Source organism: Cupressus sempervirens, chromosome 8, assembly GCF_028749045.1.
Source record: "Cupressus sempervirens isolate cs-2001-9-10 chromosome 8, ASM2874904v1, whole genome shotgun sequence".
NCBI classification, from domain to species: Eukaryota; Viridiplantae; Streptophyta; class Pinopsida; order Cupressales; family Cupressaceae; genus Cupressus; species Cupressus sempervirens.
In genome coordinates this window covers 220164590-220185795 of record NC_143125.1, presented here as the reverse complement: position 1 = coordinate 220185795, position 21206 = coordinate 220164590, and the positions used below count along the sequence as shown (strand labels likewise).

Below are 21206 nucleotides of genomic sequence, written 5' to 3'. Positions count from 1 at the left end.
TTCTTAGTAGGTTTTTTGAGAGCTCAACTGGGTTGTCCGTTTTTCGGGGTGCCTCGATTTTTGTGACTCAATTTTCAAGTCAGCAGATCTAGAATCCAACAACATATTCCTTTTGGGTTTTTCGAGCTCTCTTCTAGGTACCTATTCATTTTTCTGGGTCTTCTAATTTTTTGCCTTGAAGTACGCTTCACAGATTTGCAACTTTTTCACTGAAAAATGCTCTATGGCATCTTTAACAAATATTCTGCTTGAGCGAAATTAGAAATTCAATGGTTAGAATTATGGCACGTGGAAGCAATTGATGTTAGCAATCTTAAAATATAGGAATATTGATCAAATTGTCATGGGTGTTATACAGTGTTCGACTTCGGCTAGTACTGATCAGGATACATGGGATCAGAATAATTGAGAGGTGGTGATACTTATCAAATTATCAATAGCTAATGCTCAGCTCCCTCAGATTTCATCCGGCAAGATAACTATCGAGATATGGGAGCATCTCAAGAAACTTCATGAAACTTTAGACAAAAGAAGAGTCTTTTTTCTCAAGAACTCTCTGTTTTCTATTGTCATGGACGAGCAGAAATCACTCTAGGAACACCTGAACAAGATACAGAATATCTGTGATCACTTGCTTGCCATTGGACACAAGATGGAGGAAGAGGACATTATGATAATAACCCAAAAGTTTACCAAAGTCCTACGAGCATTTTATCAAAACTGTCAACATCACTTCTACTGGTGTTGATATGAAGTTCACAGATCTTTGAACACTTCTACTTCAACAAGATTGGTGGAAGCAACAATTCAATAGCAGTTCCAGCTCCACCTCCATAGAAAAAGCCTATGATGCTAAATCCTTTCAAAAAGATAAAGGCAAGTCTCTACAGAAATCTTCTGCTCCAACATCAGAAAGCTCCAAGAAAAAGAACATTCAATGTAACTACTGCTACAAGTATGGTTGCATGAAGGTTGAGTGTCGAAAACACTTAGCTGCCCAAGCTAAGCAATCTGGTTCGCAGCCCCAAGCAAACAGTGTAGAGCTCGCTAAGGAGACAAAACCTTCCTTTTATGCCTTCATGGCTAAAAGACCTGCAGATCATGTAAAGTTGTTTGCCCGGTAGATTGATTCAGGTGCCTCTTATCATTTCACCCATCGCAAAGACTGGTTCACCAACTACTAGCCTTTTTCAGATTCACTTATTTCTAGTGGAGGGGAAGAGTACACTGTTGTTGGAAAAGGCAACATTCAGATTCAATCTATTGTGAGGAATCTCATTTTCCTCGATGTGTACTATGTTCCAGGGACGGAACTCAATGTACTCTTAGTCAGTCAGAAGTTGCGACACTCTCCACAGTTGGATATCACCTTCCATTCACATAAGTGCACCATCACTGATAGGGATACTCAGTACGTTGTTGCAGTGGACCTTGAGAATCATGGTCTTTTCAAACTCGTTGATTCTAGTGATTCTTAGGACCTAGTTATGGTTGCTCGGCAGTTTTCTATCATCCCACTTTGGCATCAGCAGTATGGGCACTTAAATGTGCATTATCTCTCTCAACTTGCTCGAGAAGAGCTTGTCCTTAGTTTGCCAGAGATTCAAATTCAACTTGGAGTTTGCGATGCATGTCTAGCTAGGAAGCAACATCACGCACCATTTCTTGTTGGTGATTTATGGTGCACTTCTCAGGTACTTCAACTTGTTTGTGTTGATATCTATGACCCTATGGCTACTCCTTTTGTTCTTGGGTCTAGGAATTTTTTGTTGTTTGTGTAAAGTTTCTGCAAATTCTATTATAAATCAGACTGATATAATACCTTGTATTCTTTTCCTTTTGCTGAAGATGATCTTTGATTCAGACTTGTATAAAGGGTTAACAAAAGTATTGAATGCTATTCTGAAAATTGTTTTATCTCTGCGATAATTCGTATAGGGCAGATTTGCTAATGGAGTAGACCATATGTTATTTGTGTATCCTTTATCTACAACCATACCCTATATAAATAAGGCAACCAAAGGGCATGTCCCTTGAAGGGACATGACCCATCTAGGTCAGCCCTACATTGTTTTCTCATAATAGGCGTCAAGGAGTAATAGCTTTTATTTGTTATTCAAACTAACTAAGATTAGTTAAGTTCAAACTTAAATGCCATAATCCAAGGGAGATGCCGATCATGCCTAAACAAGGAACAATTATATGTAGGCCTTCCATGCAAGAATAGATCTCTATCATCTACACAATCAGATCAGTATGAGATCGAAGTTACAGATTTAACACTCCCTCTTGTTAACTTGATAATCATACTGAGAGATAGCATATCTAGCATCATCTATTACAACGAATAAGCATAGATTGATACTCTATATCTATTTGAATCTTCTTAGCATGTGGTATCATTGAACACATGATACTATGTCATATTACTGCACCTATGATATGACTTATCACTAATACTAGTGATAATAGTATTGCAAAGAATACAATATACAAGATAAAATCCAGAGAATATTTAAATTCTTCATTTATCCAAGTTGTGACTCATAGGTATTGGCATTCCTATATCACAACATGATCCTCAGTTAAGATCTACCAATACACAGGATAAACTTTGGAGAATGATTAAATTCTTCCTTTATCCAAATTGTGACTTATAAACATAGAATTGTCCATATCACAATGTGATCTTGAACTCATCCAGATCTTGATAGTAGTTCTCTATTGTTAAGCACATTATCCAAGAGATCGCCACCTCTCATAATGTCTTTTATACAAGTGTTCATTATCTCGGAGATTGTCACCTCTTAAATAATGAATACAAATGGTCAAGCCCATAACAGTTCAACCATACAAAGTCTTTTCCTAAAGTGATCTATCTTCACTCGTGAGAGAGGTTTGGTAAGAATATCAATTGTCTGATCTGTAGTGCAAATGTACTCTAATTTTGCAGTATTCGTGTCTACCATATCTCTTAAATAATGATAAGGAATTTCACTATGTTTGGACCTATCATGAAAAACTGGACTCACAGAAAGCTTGATGGAACTCTTATTATCACAATGAATAATCATAGGATATCCCACAAGTAACTTTCTTAGTCAAACTGCTTCCCGAGAGATCGTTGCTACTGCAATGTATTCAGCTTCTGTGGAACTTTGTGCTACTAATGACTACTTTCTGCATATCCATGATATCATCGTTGAGCCTAAATTGAAACAACATCCTGAAGTGCTTTTCCTGTCAGTAACACTTCCAGACCAATATGAGTCTATGTACTCATGTTGGTCCAATTCAACTTTCTCATACTTGAGCCCAAGGTTAAGAGTGCCTTGTAAGTATCTCATGATGTGTTTGACTGCAACTACGTGAATCTCCTTTAGCTCACACATAAACTGACTTAGAGCATTAACAGCATAGCAAATATCAGGTCTTGTATTTACCAAGTACATAAGAGACCCAACCATTTGTCTGTAAAGAGTAGAATCTGTGGAGGGTGATTCTGTTTGTTGCTTCCTTAAGTTTATGAAGATTAGTCTCCATTGGAGAAGACATAGGCCAGCAGTTCCACATTCCAAATCTCTTCAAGATGTCTAATGTATACTTTCCTTGATCAAGTATGATGCTGTCAGAACTTTGCCATACTCCCAGTCCTAGGAACTAATGAAGGAGTCCTAAATCTTTCATTTTAAATTCTCTGATTAGATCTTTCTTGTATTGATCTATAAGATGATCGTCACCTGTTATTAATAAATCATCAACATATAGTATTAATATTATCATATCATCTTTATCCATTTTATAATAGAGATTTGGATCAGCTTCATTCTTTGAGAATCCCAAAATGGTTAGATACTTATCAATTCTTTCATACCAAGCCCTTGGAGCCTATTTAAACCCATAGAGAGCTTTCTTAAGCCTACAAACAAAAGCTTTAGAGTTATAAGTTTCAAATCCTTTAGGTTGTTCCAAATATACCTCTTCTGTAATTTTTTTCCATTCAGAAATGTTGTTTTCACATCCATCTGATGTACTTTCCATCCCTTCGATACTGCAATAGTTAGGACTGCTCGTACTGAGGTGTATTTGGCAACAGGAGCAAAGGTTTCTTCATAATCAATTCCCTCTTTCTGAGAGAATCCCCCGGTTACGAGTCTGGCTTTATATTTTTCAATGCCACTGTCAACAACATGCTTGATTTTAAATATCCATTTACAAGAAACAACAGATTTTCTTGGAACAATTTTTCAAACATCATTCTTAATAACAGATTGGTATTCTTCTGTCATTGCATCCTTCCAATTTGTATGTCTAATAGCATCTGAAACATTGGTTGGTTCTGATTTAGATAAATCACTCATGATTATTGCATAACTAGAAAATCTTTTGGGTCTTTTGCTTTCTCTGAAGGTTCCAAATGGTGTAGTGAAGTCTTGTGCTTCCTCTAATGTTTTAATGGCCCAAAGTGGTCTTTTCTTTGGATTTTGAGTTTCCTCAAGATTAAGATTTTGAATTCCATCTTCAATTTCTTCGATGTTCTCCCTCTGAAACTCAGATCAGTATTTTCTTCAAAACTAGGTAAGGGAGAGGGATCTCCAGAACTTAGGGCTCTTTTGAACGCTAAATTCTCTTCAAATATTACATCCCTACTAAGTTCAATGTTTTTCTAACCAAGTATGAGAATCCTATTGGCTTTAGATGTTTCACTATACCTAACAAAAATACCTTTCCTCCCAAAGGGTTCTAACTTAATTCTCTTTTCTTTTGGAACATGCATATATACTGGGCACCCAAAAATCCTAAGATGACTTATATTAGGTTTGACCTTAGTAAAGACTTCTTCAGGAGTTTTATCTCTAAGGTAGGAGTGAGGAGTTTTGTTTTGAATATAGACAACTGTATAAGAGGCTTCTGCCCAAAGATAATATTCTAATGATCAAATATCATAGCTCTTGCTGCTTCTATAATTGTTTTATTCTTCCTTTCTGCTACCCCTTTTTTGTTGTGGGTTATAAGGAACGATATACTCCCTCTTAATTCATGTTTCTTTACAAAACTCTTTAAACAAATCTGAAGTGTATTCTCCTCCATTATTAGTCCTAAGAGTTCTAATTTTGCCAGATAAGCTTTCAGTTAAGGTTTTGAATTCTTTAAATCTCTTAAGGATTTCTTCTGATTCTTTACACTTTAAGAAGTAAATCTAATTTTTTCTAGAGAAGTCATCGATAAAAACTATATAGTACCAAAATCCTCCAAGAGAAGGAACAGACATAGGTCCACATAAATCTAAGTGAATTATAATTCCAAAACATTGTTAGTTTTCCTAGTGCTATCATGAAATGGGCTTTTGGTGTTCAAACCTAGAGCGAGTTCTTTGTATATGCTTGAGTAATCTTTACTCAACTTAAGTAAACCAGTTACCATCTTCTCCATAGTTGATAAGGTTTTGAAATTTAGATGTCCTAACCTTCTGGGCCATATTTGGTCTATATTAGCAGCTTCATGAATTAAGGCTTGAATAGGTTGACAAGGTTCTGTATTTAGTTCATACAAGTATCCCTTTCCTTGACCAATCAACTTTGCTTTCTTAAATGAAGAGTTCTTAGACCGGGTCATTACTTTACCGTCCATGAATGCAACATTATGTCCATCATCTTCAAGTGTTGTAACCGAGATTAGATTCCTTTTTATTCCTGATACATAGAGTACTCCTTTGAGATGTAGAGAACTACTCGACTTCAATTTCAAGGTGCAATTCCAAATTCCTTTGATTGAATGAGCAAAATTATCACCGATGGTAACTTCGCCATCAACTTCTTCAAAACTAGAGTCCAGTGCTTCTTTGTATCGTGTAAAGTGTCGAGATGATCTACTATCAATTACCCATGCTTTCCTTGATACTTCATTTTGATAGTGCAGAATACAATACACGATTCTCAGTATCATAGTTATCTTCTTGCTTAGTAATGTTTGTACAATTTACTTGTTGCTTTGTATTCTCAAGGCAATTAGATCTATAGTGTCCAAATTTTTCACATATGCAGCATTTTATTTTCGATAGATCTGTCATAGGTTTGTCATTTCTTTAATTACCCTTCTTCTTGAAGTGCTTCTTACCTTTATAGGAATTTGTATTGAGAACATGAAGTTCTTCATCTTCAATTTTCAATCTTCCTCCTTTCTTAAGTTTCCTAGATTCTTCTTGCAAGAAATCTCCTTTAAGTCTATTAAAGTTTAGAAGATTGTCTCTAGCACTTACTCCTTGTGAGAATGGATCCCATGAATCTGGTAACCCATTTATAGCCATAAGTGTCAGTTCCTTGTCTTCAATTATGGTCCCTATACTTGTGAATTCATCTCTTACACTAGCTACCCTTAGAAAGTAAGACTTCATAAATTCTCCCTTGTTTATCTATATATGATTTAGTTGCCTTTTTAGTGCAAGGGTTCTAGTCGCATTGTTAACCTCATATGCATTTAATAATGCATTCATCATATGAAATATTGTTTGATGTTTCATTACCATAGGTACTATTTCATTTTTCACTCCATCTAATATGACCTGCATGGCTTTCCTATTTCTTTTACTCCAGATAGTTTTATTAGGTTCAACAGCAAGTTGCTTGGATGCTGAATCAACAAATTGTTTCACATCATTGTCTTCAAGAATTATCATAATTCTGAACTTCCAAGCAACAAAGTGTTCTTTCCCATCAAACATGTCCTCAGGTCTGATTGTGCTTGCCATTGAAGATAGAAGGATGTCACTAGATATAAAAGTCTGATTGTCAATTTGCAGAGCCTAGGTTCGACTACCAGAGCTCTTATACCATGTAAAGTTTCTGCAAATTCTATTATAAATCAGACTGATATAATACCTTGTATGCTTTTCCTTTTGCTGAAGATGATCTTCTTTGATTCAGACTTGTATTAAGGGTTAACAAAAGTATTAAATGCTATTCTGAAAATTGTTTTATCTCTGCAATAATTTGTATAGGGCAGAATTGCTAAAGGAGTAGACCGTATGTTATTTGTGTATCCTTTATCTACAACCATACCTTAAATAAATAAGGCAACCAAATGGCATGTCTCTTGAAGGGACATGACCCATCTAGGTCGGCCCTACATTGCTTTCTCATAATTGGTGTCAAGGAGTAATAGCTTCTATTTGTTATTCAATCTAACTAAGATTAGTTAAGTTCAAACTTAAATGCCATAATCCAAGGGAGACGCTGATCATGCCTAAGCAATGAACAATTATATATAGGCCTTCCATGCAAGAATAGATCTGTATGATCTGTGCAATCAGATCAGTATGAGATCGAAGTTACAGATTTAGTAGTTTGTTGATGATTTTAGTAGAAATATGTGAATATATTTTCTTAAAAAGAAATTAGATGTGTTTAGTATATTTCAGAAGTTTAAACCTCTAGTTGAAAAAGAGTCTAGGAAATCTATTATTGCTCTTAGGGCAGATAATGGGGGGTAATTTTGTTCTACAATCTCTAGCTTCTGTGATACTCAAGGCATCAAGCATCAATTAACCACAACCTCCACACCAAAACAAAACAGTGTAGTTGAATGTCAAAACTGAACAATCCTCGAGATGGTTGGATCTGTGCTTGAACACAGACATGTTTCGAAGAAGTTTTGTGTAGAAGCAGTTAACATCGAAGTTTACCTTTTGAACCCGTCACCCCGTTGTGGTGGTCAAAGGTAAGACTTTGGAAGAGGCCTGGTCAGGTCACAAGCCCAAAATTAGTCACTTGAAGGTTTTTGGCTCTCTTGCCTACGTTTGGATCCCTGATGCGTCATGAACCAAGATGAATGCCAAGAGTTAGAAACTCATGGTTGTTGGATACATTAGTCTTCACAAAGACTACCACCTAATCGACATTGATACATCTCGTCTCTTGTATAGTCATGATGTAGTCTTTGATAAACATCGAGGACCATTCATGCTTGTTTCTCATGTTCCTGATCCATCTAATCAGCCTATGAAGGCTCATAATTTGGGAATTCGGCTTCAATTAGGTCCACCTGATGGGAGGGCTCTAGCAGCTCCTACAACTCCAGTTCTACTAGTGATTCTTGTACAGACACCCTTTGGCTTCTCCTGCAGGATCACCCAAATTTGAAGATGCTTCACCAGAATTTGATCCAAATTCTTCTGATGAGGAACCTAATCATATAACCTAATGCTAATGTTGGTCCTTCTCCTCTCCGGCCTAAGCAGTAGGCTAAGACACTTGTTGATCTTCGAGATAATGAACTCATCAATGCGAAAATTGTTCAAAAAAAGAGCAAACCTACAAAGTCAGTTATTTTTTTCTCCTATGACCAACATTCACAGTGTGTTTGAGCCTCAGACATATTCTGAGGCTAAAAGAATTCTAGAGTGGGAACACACCATGAAATCAAAACCTCAAAGCCTGCTGAAGAATCACACGAGTCCTTTCAGATCTTCCACCATGGAAGAAATCAATTGGCTACAAATGGATTTACAAAATAAAATACAAGGTTGATGGTACTTTGGATAAGTACAAAGCTTATTTAGTTGCAAATTGCTCCTACAGCAAAGATGAGCACTATCATATTAGTCCTAGCCATGGTAGCACAGTGTAGCTGGAAGGTCCATCAAATGGATGTCAAAAGTGATTTCCTAAATGGTGACCTACAAGAAGAGGTCTACATGATGCAGCCTCCTGGTTTCAAGGTTGCTAGTAAAGAACAAAAAATTCTCAAACAGATGAAAGCTCTCTATGGTTTGAAGCAAACCCCTCTGGCATGGTACATGAAAATTGATTGAGTACCTCATCGATCAAGGCTTCCAAAGGAGCTCTTCAGGCTTAAATTTGTACATCAAGACTACTGACAATTGCATCATTCTTCTAGTCATTTATGTGGATGATTTGATCATCACTAGCAATTCGGCATCTTTGATTTAGGGAATCAAACAAAGTCTATGCCAGTCTTTTGATATGATTGATCTTAAGCTTATGCATTATTGCCTAGGTGTTAAGGTTTGACATAAATTTTCTGGTATAGTCATTTCTCAATCCAAATATGTCAGGGCTTTGTTAGACAAATTTCGTATGCAGGATTGCAAGCCTGCATCCACACCCATGGAGAAAGGTCTAAAATTGTCACCCAAGCCTGATTCTCATCCAGTTGATGATACTACATACAAGCAACTAGTAGGCAGCCTCATATACCTCTCTACTACTAGACCTAATATCAACTTCGCAGTAAGCTACATCTTATGCTTTATGACAACTCTTAAGGATGATCATTGGATGGCAGCAAAGCATGTGCCTCGTTATGTGAAGAGTACTACTCAGAGTTTTAATCCTAAATTCACTAGGTTCACAGATTCAAATTGGGCAGGTTTTGTTGATGATAAAAAGTCAAATTTTGAATGTGTTCAGTTTGGGATCTGATGTCATCACATGGACTAGTAAGAAGCAATAGGCGCTTTCTCTCTCCTCTACTAAGGTTGAATATAGAGGGACAATTAAGGTAGGTTGTGAAGTTGTTTGGCTTCGTCGAATGCTTTGAGATATGCATATGTCACCAACAAGACCGACTATTTTGTTTGTTGATAACGAGGGCATTATCAAGTTAGCACGAAATCTAGTCTTCCATGAATCAACCAAGCATGTGGATGTTCATTGTCACTACATACGGCATCTGATTGAAGACGTGTCAATAGACTTGTAGTATGTTCCTTCAACGGATCAAACTGCAAACATTCTCACCAAGCCTCTTGGTCCAGATAAGTTTGTCAAATTCAGAGGACAGCTTGGTGTTGTGGATAGATTAACCATTAAGGGAAGGTATTACGATAATAGATAGCTTGTATTATTATTTATTATTATTCAATCATTATCTATTTGTAATCTATTGTAAATATTAGAATGTCTCTAATATTTAGTTAGTTGTTAATTTACTATTAGCTAGAATAGAATATTTATATTCTTTGTGATCATTTCCTAAGGAAACATTGTTCATTCTTCTGTATATATTGATCTATTGATTACTATTTAGAACATGCAAGTATTTTACCAATTACTGCCTGTAATATACTCTTATTAAGGTAATTACAGTCTTTGGTGCCTAGGTTCTTTGTCTATTGAAGCACATATTCTACAATCTCCTAATGTTCAATATCTTCCAACACACCTTATAGTAAATATACACATTGTAGATGCATTTGTATCCATCTATGTATCCTGGTAACATATTTAGCTTCACTTAGAATTCTTGCCACAAACTAAATTTGTTGTTACAAATTTGCTAAAACAAGTTTCTTTAACTGAGGTAAATGATTCATAGACAAGAATTGCATTGCTATGGTTACTTGACAGTCCTGACATTCAACTTCAGTGTAGATTAAAATATGATGCTCAATAATTAAAGTGGTTGTTCAAAAAGATGGGTTAGAACCTTCAAAATCAACAAACTAAACCAGCAATTAAAGAATATGACATTATCAGCAAATAAACATCCAATATAAAATTCATACAATATGCATCACACTAAGCTTTAATCAATCTCCAACATCAAGGATTTTGAAGAATAAAATACTTCTTTGCATCTCAGTTATTTGCAACTGTAAACATAAATGATAGCGAAAAAAGATTAGATATGTGTGTACCTTATTTATATTATTCTTGCTATGGGCATGAGCAAAATAAGAGCATTGCTTATGTTGATCAAAATGCTGAGTCCATTTCTGCAAATTTATATCCACAAGTAACCAAAACGTTACTACCTAGTACTGGATAAGAAGTTTTCACACAGATACACGTGATATCATCATTCAATGCAACATAGTGAAACACATTGACAAGTTACAAAAATTCTGCTAACTAGTGCTTGCACCAACAAGGTGCAATGGTTACACCGATAGTAACATGATTGCTATAACATATTTGAGAGTACAAAAAAACAGGATGAAATGAACATTAAATTTGACCTAAATAAGTATTTTGAAAAGCGCTTTGGTGATCTACAAGTGTGGGGAAACAAAACAGAATATGAACAGATGAAAGATATTATTTAATTGGCAAGCCTTGTCAAACACAACTTATCATGTCAAACAATGTCTCAAATAACTTCATCCTTTTCTAGTGCCATGTTATATGTCTATCAGTAATCTTAAACAATACATTAGTAGCTACATGTAGTATGAAACCAAAACATTAAAAACAATATTATGAAAGTTCCAATATTCCAACATCTAAGGTTAATGCTAAATTAAATTCAATTTTGAAAGACAACTGACACATCATGTTTAGATGCATGAGACTCTAGCATAAATTTTAATTCTAAGTTTTATTTGTTTTAAAAAGATCAATTTCCATTTCCTTCCAAAAACTCTTAAATAATAAAGACAATCAATAACCTTGAAGAAAAGGGACATTCTTCTTCCTTAGACTCTTGGTGGTCTCTTGTTGGACATTAATAAATTTATTTTATCTTATCTAGACAAGCTACATCTATGTATTAATCTTTTACTTCTAGACAAGATACATTTATATATTAATCTTTGCCTCAATCTTTTATAAAAGATATCATATATATTAGTTGTTGCTTATAACATGGAATTAAATATTTCAATGTAGCTTCGTTTTAAATTTTAATATTAAGAAATTATGTAATTGTTTTGTATAGTAAATGAAATTTAATTATTTATATTAATTTTTATAATTAATATTTTCATAGTCCAAGGGGTTTAGCTTAGTTGGTTGAAGCAATGAATTCTCATTGTGGACACCCTAGTTCGAATCCCAAGAGGGACATCTTTGTGGAATTCTAAGTTGTGACTCTTGGTCTTACAATTGTTGTTTCTCTTGTGATTGCTCGAAAGGAGCTTGAATAAGTTGTAATTGTTGCTCTTAAGGAGCATCCGATATGTAAACAATCTTAATATTAAAAAAATTAAAAATTTTCATTAATTTGTAATTTATATATCAATATTATAAAATATTTACAATGAGAAGTATTCTCACAACTATACGGTAGAGGTAATGTTTTCCATGGCACATGGAAAACAATTCATGCGTCTTGTCTATCCTTCTACACTTTACGTATATGCAAATACAGATGAACCGTATGAGAGTTGTATGTACCATCAGCCATCCTATGACGAGGTTGTGGAACAGAAGTAAATCGTAGTTATTCAATAGCTAGTAGCAAAACAAAGTTGGGACCAAAACACTGCCATATGTTGTGAGTCCCACCATAATTGACTATTGGTTTATGCAATGCTGATAAGTATTCAAAACCCAACGTCACCGAGGAACAGAGAGACATTACAAATTAGTGAAGGTTTTAGAAGTTTGGAGCAGAGGGGCATTAAAATTAGAGAAGGTTTTAGAAGTTGGGAGCAGAGGGTCGTTACAAATTAGTGAAGGTTCTTGAAGTTTTCTGATAGTTACAGAGAAATCGTATTTAGCTTATCTATCACTTGAAAGAAGAGTGTCGTGGATTTCCCTTTTGAGACACGAATATTGCATGAGCTTAAATCTGCATTTTGGGGAAGTATGAAACCCTCTACTATTGGCATCTAAAACTGCTGATTGGAGTTTGAATGAGCTGGAGTAAATTCGGTGAAGTTTGGGAGTCTTCAAAAATATCAGGCGAATCGCCCAGTTCAAGTTGGTGCCCAATTTGGTTGCTGATAATTATTGAGGGTTAATTTCAGTATTGGAAACCACTTTTCGGTCTACATTTGAACCCAAAATCTGATTACAGTTGGCTTGAATGAGATTGAAAAGTTAATGGTGAAGTTGTTGATTTAAGGCATTACGTTTTCTATCCATTTTGCAATACATTATGTTCCATTGTATTTTCTTACGTGAATGAAATCTGAAAGTAAAAGAATCAACAAAACAACATTTAATCGAAAACATGCAAATACTATTTCAAAACAAATAGGGATGCATATTACAGTTTGAAGATCAATTTAGTAATCAATAATAAAAGAATTGTATACAAGTTTGAAGAAAAGCAGTTTCATGCAATTGAATCAGTCCCAACCACTGTAGAACCTAACAGGGCACATTACATGTACCCTTTCTAGGTCTGCCTCCCCCTCGCTTCTCAGAAAACTCCATGTCAAGTGATTGACTCTCACCTGTCCAGAAGCTTTTTTCCCAGGCTATCTAGCATTGCCAGAATCCTTCTTTTGCCTACACCACTGCTTCCTTGCTGAGTCCTGGGCCACACAATTTGATTCTACCTCACCTAAACCTGCCTCTAAGGTTTTCCCAGCTTTATAATACCACATGCTTCCATAATGTCTCCTGTCCCTGTAGCCTTCTCTACCTCTTAAACAATGCCTCCAGCCACATGATAATTACTTTTTGCCTCAGGACTCTTACCAGCCTGAGAAGCTTCACCAAGCTGTAGATTATGGAGAGGGTAACTTCTAAGAGAATCGACATGCCTCCCTATAGTAGAGATTTTGATACCCACGCGTGCCTATTGGTAGATTATCCAATGGCTGTTCTCTGCAAACTATTTAGAAATGCAAATTGTTTCATTTTATTTTGCTTGAAGTTTGAAATACAAGGCTGTGAAATGAGGTCCAACTTATCATGTAAAGGTGAAATATTGAATTGTTCTAATTGTCTATTGTATGATTCTGTTCATGCAGTCACGATTTGTTCTCAAATATCATTGATAATGGGTGGTTGTTCTCAAATATCATTGATAATGGGTGGACTGGTCAAGAATATGTTGTGGAGCGTTAATTTTGCGTCCACATGAGCTGGGGTTTAGGGATTTGTTTAAATAGATTAACTGAAGGTTCTATGAAGGATAGCTGCCAAAATAAAATACAACCTGTAAACACCAATGACAAAAGGGAGCTAATCAAAATCAAGCTTACCAGCATAAAAATAAAATGTCATCTTCCCACCAAAACCACTACCATTAAACAATGCATGAAGAAACGTAGGCTGAAAGTTCTTAGAACTTGGGATGCAATCCTCTATGGAAGAAATTGAAACACCCAATTCAACAATCTCCTCCTAAAATCATGGAAAATTCAACATTAACAATAGTTGGAAGTTGATATGCAGAGTATTACATCCCAAATTTTTGCTTATTTTTTAAATGCCCTTGTAACCGTTGAGATTTCAAGTGAAGTCAGTGGACTGCTAGATTAGTTAAACATTATGGTTTCATGTGAAATGGAAAAGTTGGTTATTCATTTTAATTTCTTGGAAAGTGAAATGGTGGCTAATCGTTATGATGTTTCATGAAAATGATCACTTGTTATAGTAACTTGATTTTATAATACGGAGCATGTTATTAGAATTTATATTTTCGCAGGAGCACAGTGAAGCAGGGAAGCATTGCCAAAGAGGGAAGTACGTAAGGGACACCAATCTGCCAATGGGCCGACAAGTATGAATTCTAACCACCAAAGCTAAGAGTAAATGGCCAGGCAAGCAAGAGTATACTATGGACTATCATGAGCTAACCCAATCAATATATATGTATTATAAAAGAAAAATCACTAAGCATTAATTAAAACTAAGAACTAATGTGTTATCTTATAAAATGGAATGATCTCATAGCTTTCTATGATATCTGGCATACCTTATAACAATACCATGGTATCTACATATACTTGCATATGTATATACACAAATATGTATGTATGCGTAAATTCGAATGAGACATGTATATGCCAACTTAAAACATGAAGTATACACTAGATATGTTGTTGTAATATCATGCGCGCACACACGCGCACACACACATACATGTGTACATACACACACAAGTGTAGGTAGGTATAGTATGATATTTTTATATAAGGCATTTAGTATGAAATTATTTTTCCAACCTCGGCAATAGTTTTATTATTATATCGTGAGCGGTCATATTTCTATATTCTCTCATCAAACCCTTATCTCTTTCTTTTCAGTGGCCAATTTAAATCTTATAATATTGCCACATATGTTGCCGATGGCTCGTTGTTTTGTAACTCTTCGCCACCTTTTACTTTCTTGTTGTTAACCGACCATGCAACTAAGACAAAGACTTTGATTTGTGCAATGGTTCATAATGAGAAGCATTCGAAACATCATACAGAGATATCGCAATTTCATATGACCTGCATTTCAACTCATATTGTTTCACAATCTCATTTTCCCTGTGATTCTTTCATACTAGCTCACAATCCCATATAGTTGATATTCTATTTGCCTTGATTATTGAATTGGCATCATTGTTGTATGATCAATTCACCATGAAATCTCTTGCACATATATTGCCATATTATGTCAAGCATTCTTGCTAGAAGACACAAGCACAAAAGTGTCGTGAGTTGCATTAGATGTTGTACAAAATATTTCTCTGCTCTACGTTTAGAAATCGGGTTTTACTTCTACCAGTAGTTGCTTAGGGTTCGATTAAGCATTCAAGGAAGCGACAGTACAGCCAGGTCATGCAGTACTTCTACTTATTTGTGTTCTTTACAATTGACATAAGAGGCTTGTAAATCTTAGCTTAGAATTAAGAAGGCAACGTTATTATAGATAAAGCCTTGCTTTGAAATGAATTTTTTAATTTATTTTTGTTTAAGTTTGCAATTATGCTCAAGATCGAGCAAGTTGTGGAAACCTATAATAACATCTCCTTTCAGAATTGTTGCTAACTTGGAATAAGATTCAAACAGTCCAAGCTTATACAAAGGTATCTACTATGTACCCTCCCAAATAAGAGACAACACTCATATGAAGAGTTAGGAATAAATTATCATAAATTACCAAGTATCATGAATCTATTGTTAAGCAATAAGCCCAGATTGGATAGAATGTAATTGGTTGTGATTACACAATGCTTAGACAGTCACCCCAAGAATTAATCAAGGAAGACCAACAAGGTCGAGATGAAGGACGTGTACTAATAATTATTGAACCATGGGTTATCCCTCCATGATAAGAGAAAGAACAATCAATAAGACTATACAGGTAATGAAAGTGTTCTAAACTGAGTCATCTCATGGCAATCCATTGTATAGGTCTTGTCGTCAAGTTGAGCGGTGGGTGATCAGCTACATATGCCCACACAGATCCTTGGCCAAGGTAGATCAATGGTATCTTGTTGTAGTGACCACTAGATGTAAGGGTTGCTATCAGTTGGCATATAGGTGAATGAAAGGTATCCATAACCTAGTTGGTTACCTAGCCAACACTCTAACACCGAGATGCTTAATGGCTGGACAGGGTTGTCCCAAGCCTAATCCCAAGGTAGAGAGGGTTTTTCTTAGTAAAGATTGTGTGGGGATACTTACGGCTCCGCGGTTGGGAGGTTAAGGCATTTGCAATACTTCTCCTCTCTTCCAGATGCCAAGGTTTGCACAACACAAGCTTATGATCTGCATGCAAGATAACTACTTTTCAGGTATTTCAATTTTATATTTCCGCATTCAAATCTATGTTTTACTTAGATGGTTATTATAGTTAAATTAGTTATCCTTTCATTGGATTAAGAATCAGCTAAATTTATTGTTCTTATCATTTGAATATATAAACTGAGAATGAAATTGTATTTCATGTGTATATGATAGGATGGTATTTATAGCTGTCCTTACTGTGAATCTGAAAAGAAACATTATTTTGTTATTTAAATCAATAAACGTAGGAGTGGAAATTTTAGCTTGTTACATATGGTATCAAAGCACTAGGTTTGACACTGAACCTTGGGCTAGTCAATGTCTTAACTAAATAACTGAAAAAATGAAGTGTTAAATGAAAAATAGGATGTACACCTGAATTACTCCTTGAAAGAAACCCTGTCATCCCGTATTCTTCTATCTGATTCAAAACATGTTAAAGTACAACTACTCTTACTGTTTTGTACCCAAGGATGATGAAACTTTAGCACATCCTTTAGGCCAGATTAAAAAAGAGTCATATGGACTCCTACCAAGAAAGCAATTTTAAAAACCAAACTTGTTGAGGCGTGGGATGCCAAACAAACAAATCCACTCACAATCTATCATAAACCTTGTAAAGAGCAAGATACGCCCGAGGAAGGAAACAAATAGAATACCCAGGAATAGGGTGTCCAATTTCCTTAAAAGATTAATGTTAAGCTATTTGATTATATCCTCAAAAAAGGAAATTTTGTAAATAAGTATGGTTGCAGTTGCAACAAGAGAACTATTTCTATCTTTGAATGGTAATGAGAACAAATGGCATTTTGTACTTCTTCAACCAATCAATTGAATTTTCTTTCTTCCAAGTAATAAAAACATCATATTGATGAAGGAATCAACTGAATGTTACAAGGAACAAAACTTAAACTATGGAAAGCAATAGAAAAACTGTAGAAAATGAGGTGACCAGCGGGACCAATCCTCAAAACTCCATGGATCTGTTGATCGAAGTTTTGTGGGACATGCAAAAACAAAAGAAATAAATGATATGGTAGCCCAATTTGGGTGAAGTCAAGAGGGGACTCACTCCTCGCTTCCTCCAAGAATTGAGCCAAAATTATCTACTCACAATGAACAAGAAAACTGATCCCCATTAATTCCATCTGAGATGGAAAGAAACAAGAGATAGTCAGTGATCTATCTACTGACATCAAAAAGATTAAACCCCCTAGGTTTTCAAGGTCTTATTCTGGCGAAGTCGCGAAGGCTTGGTTAATTGAGATGGAACTGTACTTTCAAATCAAAAGCTTTTCTAAAACCTCCAAAAATGTTTGGGAAATTTATCACCTTTATGGAGAAGCAGCCACCTGGTAGGGAAACACGAAGATAGAACTCAATATTAAGACTATTGATGTCACATGGAACAGGTTTGTCTCTATTTTTAAGAATCGATGGTTACCCCAAAATTTTTATGATCAGAAGTTGCTAGACTTCTAGAACCTTAAGCAAGCAGATCTAACAGTACACGAGTACTGGGAAAAGTTTACTCGTCTACTAAAGTATGTTCCTCCATATCAGCATGATAGGAACCTAAAGGTTACGAAATTTGTTATGGGGTTAAACAACAGGATCAAGGGAGCAATTGATGCTTTCGCCCCACGACCAATGGAAGAAAGGGCCATCCAACAGGAACACAAAGTTAAAAGGGATGGTTCCATCCAAGATAGAAAAAGGAAAGCTAATTGGAGCACTAACAATTCTGACTCAGGGACACACAAAAGGCCTCCAACCAGCAACCACAACCTCCATTACCTCCTCAGCAAGTCGTCTTTCAAAGAAAGATAGACATAGCCTTGGATAACCATCAGGTAGAGCAACAACTAGGCCCTATAGAAACCCCGGGTAATATTTATGGAAACCCCATCTCTATATTAATTGATACTAGACCCACATAATGTTTTATCTTCCCAAAATTATTAGGTAGATTTGCTAAAAGAATTGGATTTAAGGCAAAACCCTGGACTCTTGAATATGCAAACCAATCAAAGGCTCTGGTAGATCAATGTCTACTTGAGGCTCAGGTAGATTTCTCGAATTTCTCTACTAAGGTTAATTTGTACGTAGCACCTCTAAGGTCCTACGATACTATCATTAGAATAAATTGGCTCAATGAGCACAAAGTGAAGGTAGATTGTCTTGCAAAGACAATAGACTGCCTAGATGACAAGGGAAATCCTGTGAGCATTCAAGGAATACTACATGAAGTAAACCCTTGTTAGATCTCAATTATGCAAATTAAGAGATGTATGAAAGAAGGGTGTGAAATATTTGCGATAAAGATAGAAGATCTGACGAAACCACTAGAGACCACCTATCAAGATGACCACATTCTCGAAGATGTGGAGATTAGAGAAAGACTGAAAGAATCTTTCGAGGAAAAGTAGCCTTATCTTAAGAATTACCAAGAAATGTAATGATATGTATTTTGTAATTGGAATAATTTTGTTTGAAAAGTTCCTCAAGGACGACAAAACACAAGGGGGAGGCTAAGTTACATCCCAAATTTTTGCTTATTTTTTAAATGCCCTTATAACCATTGAGATGTCATGTGAAGTCAATGGACTGCTAGATTAGTTAAACATGATGGTTTCATGTGAAATGGAAAAATTGGTTATTCATTTTAATTTCTTGGAAAGTGAAATGGTGGTTAATCATTATGATATTTTATCAAAATGATTACTTCTTGTAGTAGCTTAATTTTATAATAAAGAACAAATTATTATCATGGAATTTATCTTTTTGCAAAAGCGCAACAAAGGGGGGAACCATTGTGAGAGAGGGAATTGGGTAAGGGAGAGCAATCCACCTATGGGCCGATAGGTATGAAATCTAACCACCAAGGCTAAGGATAAACGACTAAGTGAGCAAGAGTATACTGTGGACTATCATGAGCTAACCCAGTCAATATATGTGTATTATGAAAGAAAAATCACTAAGCATTAATTAAAACTAAGAACTAATGTATTAGCTTATAAATTGGAATGATCTTAGAGCTTCATGTGACATCCGTCATGCCTTAATATAACAATACCATAGTATCTAGATATACTTGCATATGAATATACACATATATGTATGTATGCGTAAATACAAATGAGACATACATATATGCCCACTTAAAACATGATGTATACACTAGATACATTGTTGGAATATCATACACACACATATATATACACATACACGTGTGTACATACATACACAAAAGTGTAGGTAGGTATAGTATGATATTTTTATATTAACACATTTAGTATGAAATTATTTTTCCAACCTTGGCAATAGTTTTATTATTATATCACAAGCGGCCATATTTCTATATTCTCTCATCAGGCTATTATATCTTTTTTTTCAGTAGCCAATTTAAATCTTATAATATTGCCACATATGTTGTCGATGGCTCTTTATTTTTTAACTCTTTGCCACCTTTTACTTTCTTACTCATAACCGAGCATGCAACCCAGTAAGGCAAAGACTTTAATATGTGTGATTGTTCATAATGAGAAACATTTGAAACATCATATAGAGATATCGTAATTTCATACTACATGCATTTCAATTCATATTGTTTCACAATCTCATTTTGTTTGCAATTCTTTAATACTACCTCACAATCGCATATAGTTGTTATTCCATTTGAATTGATTATTGAACCGGCATCAATGTTGTGCGATGAATTCACCGTGAAATCTCTTGCACATACATTGTCATACCGTGTCAGGCATTCTTGCTTGAGGACACAACTACAAAAGTGTCATGAGTTGCATTAGAGGTTATACCAAATATTTCTCTGCTCTACTTTTGCAAATCAGGTTTTACTTCTACTAGCAACTACTTAGGGTTCGATTGAGCATTCAAGGAAGCCATATTACAACCAGGTCATGCAATACTTCTACTTATTGTTGTTCTTTACAATTGACATAAGAGGTTTGCAAATCTTAGCCTTGAATTAAGAAGGCAATGTTCTCATAGATTTTAGAAAGCTATGGCAACATGTAATAACATCTCCTTTCAAGATTGTTGCTAACTTGGAATAAGATCCAAACAATGCAACCTTATACAGGGGTATTTGCTATATACCCTCTGAGATAAGAGACAACACACTTACCAAGAGTCAAGAATAAATTACAAGTATCATGAATCTATTGCTAAGCCATAAGCCTAGATTAGGCATTGTAATTGATTGTGATACACAATGCTTAGACAATCAACCCAAGAATTCATCAAGGAAGACCAGCAAGGTCAAAATGAAGGGTGTGTAATTCTAATTATTGAACTAGGGGTTATCCCCGCACGATAAGAGAAAGAACAATCAATGACAAATGTGCAAGTAATGAAAGAGTTTTAAACCGAGTCAGCCCATGGTAGCCCATTGTATCGGTCTTAGTTGTCAAGTCAAGCGGTGTGTGGTCCAGTACATAGTACCCACACAAATCCTTAACCAAGGTAGGTTAGTGGCATGCTTGCTATTGTGATCACGAGAGGTCGAGGGTTGCTAGCAGTTGGCAGATAGGTGAATTGATGGTATTCATAGCCCAATTGGCTGCCTAGCCGACACTCTTACTAGTATGCTGAGTGGTTGGACAAAGAGGGCCTTTCTCAATAGAGATTAAGCAGGATACTTAAGGGTCCACAATTGGGAGGTTAAGCCCTAAGCAATAATTCTCCTCACTTCTAGATGCCAAGGCTTGCACAACACAAGGTTATGATTTGCATTCAAGATAACTACTTTTCAGGTACTTTACTT

The 21206-nt window shown here is 35.5% G+C and overlaps 1 protein-coding gene across 4 annotated transcripts in view; it reads right to left on the bottom strand.

The window, feature by feature from the left end:
• LOC149542284 (P-loop containing nucleoside triphosphate hydrolases superfamily protein) overlaps window positions 1-21206 on the bottom strand; it is a 243515-nt gene that overhangs the window by 77517 nt on the left and 144792 nt on the right. For all 4 annotated transcript variants that reach the window (XM_089797271.1, XM_089797272.1, XM_089797273.1 and 1 more), the window contains one exon: window positions 10658-10735. In XM_089797271.1, coding sequence (XP_089653397.1) covers window positions 10658-10735 — 78 coding nt within the window. The remainder of the gene's footprint in view (window positions 1-10657; window positions 10736-21206) is intronic.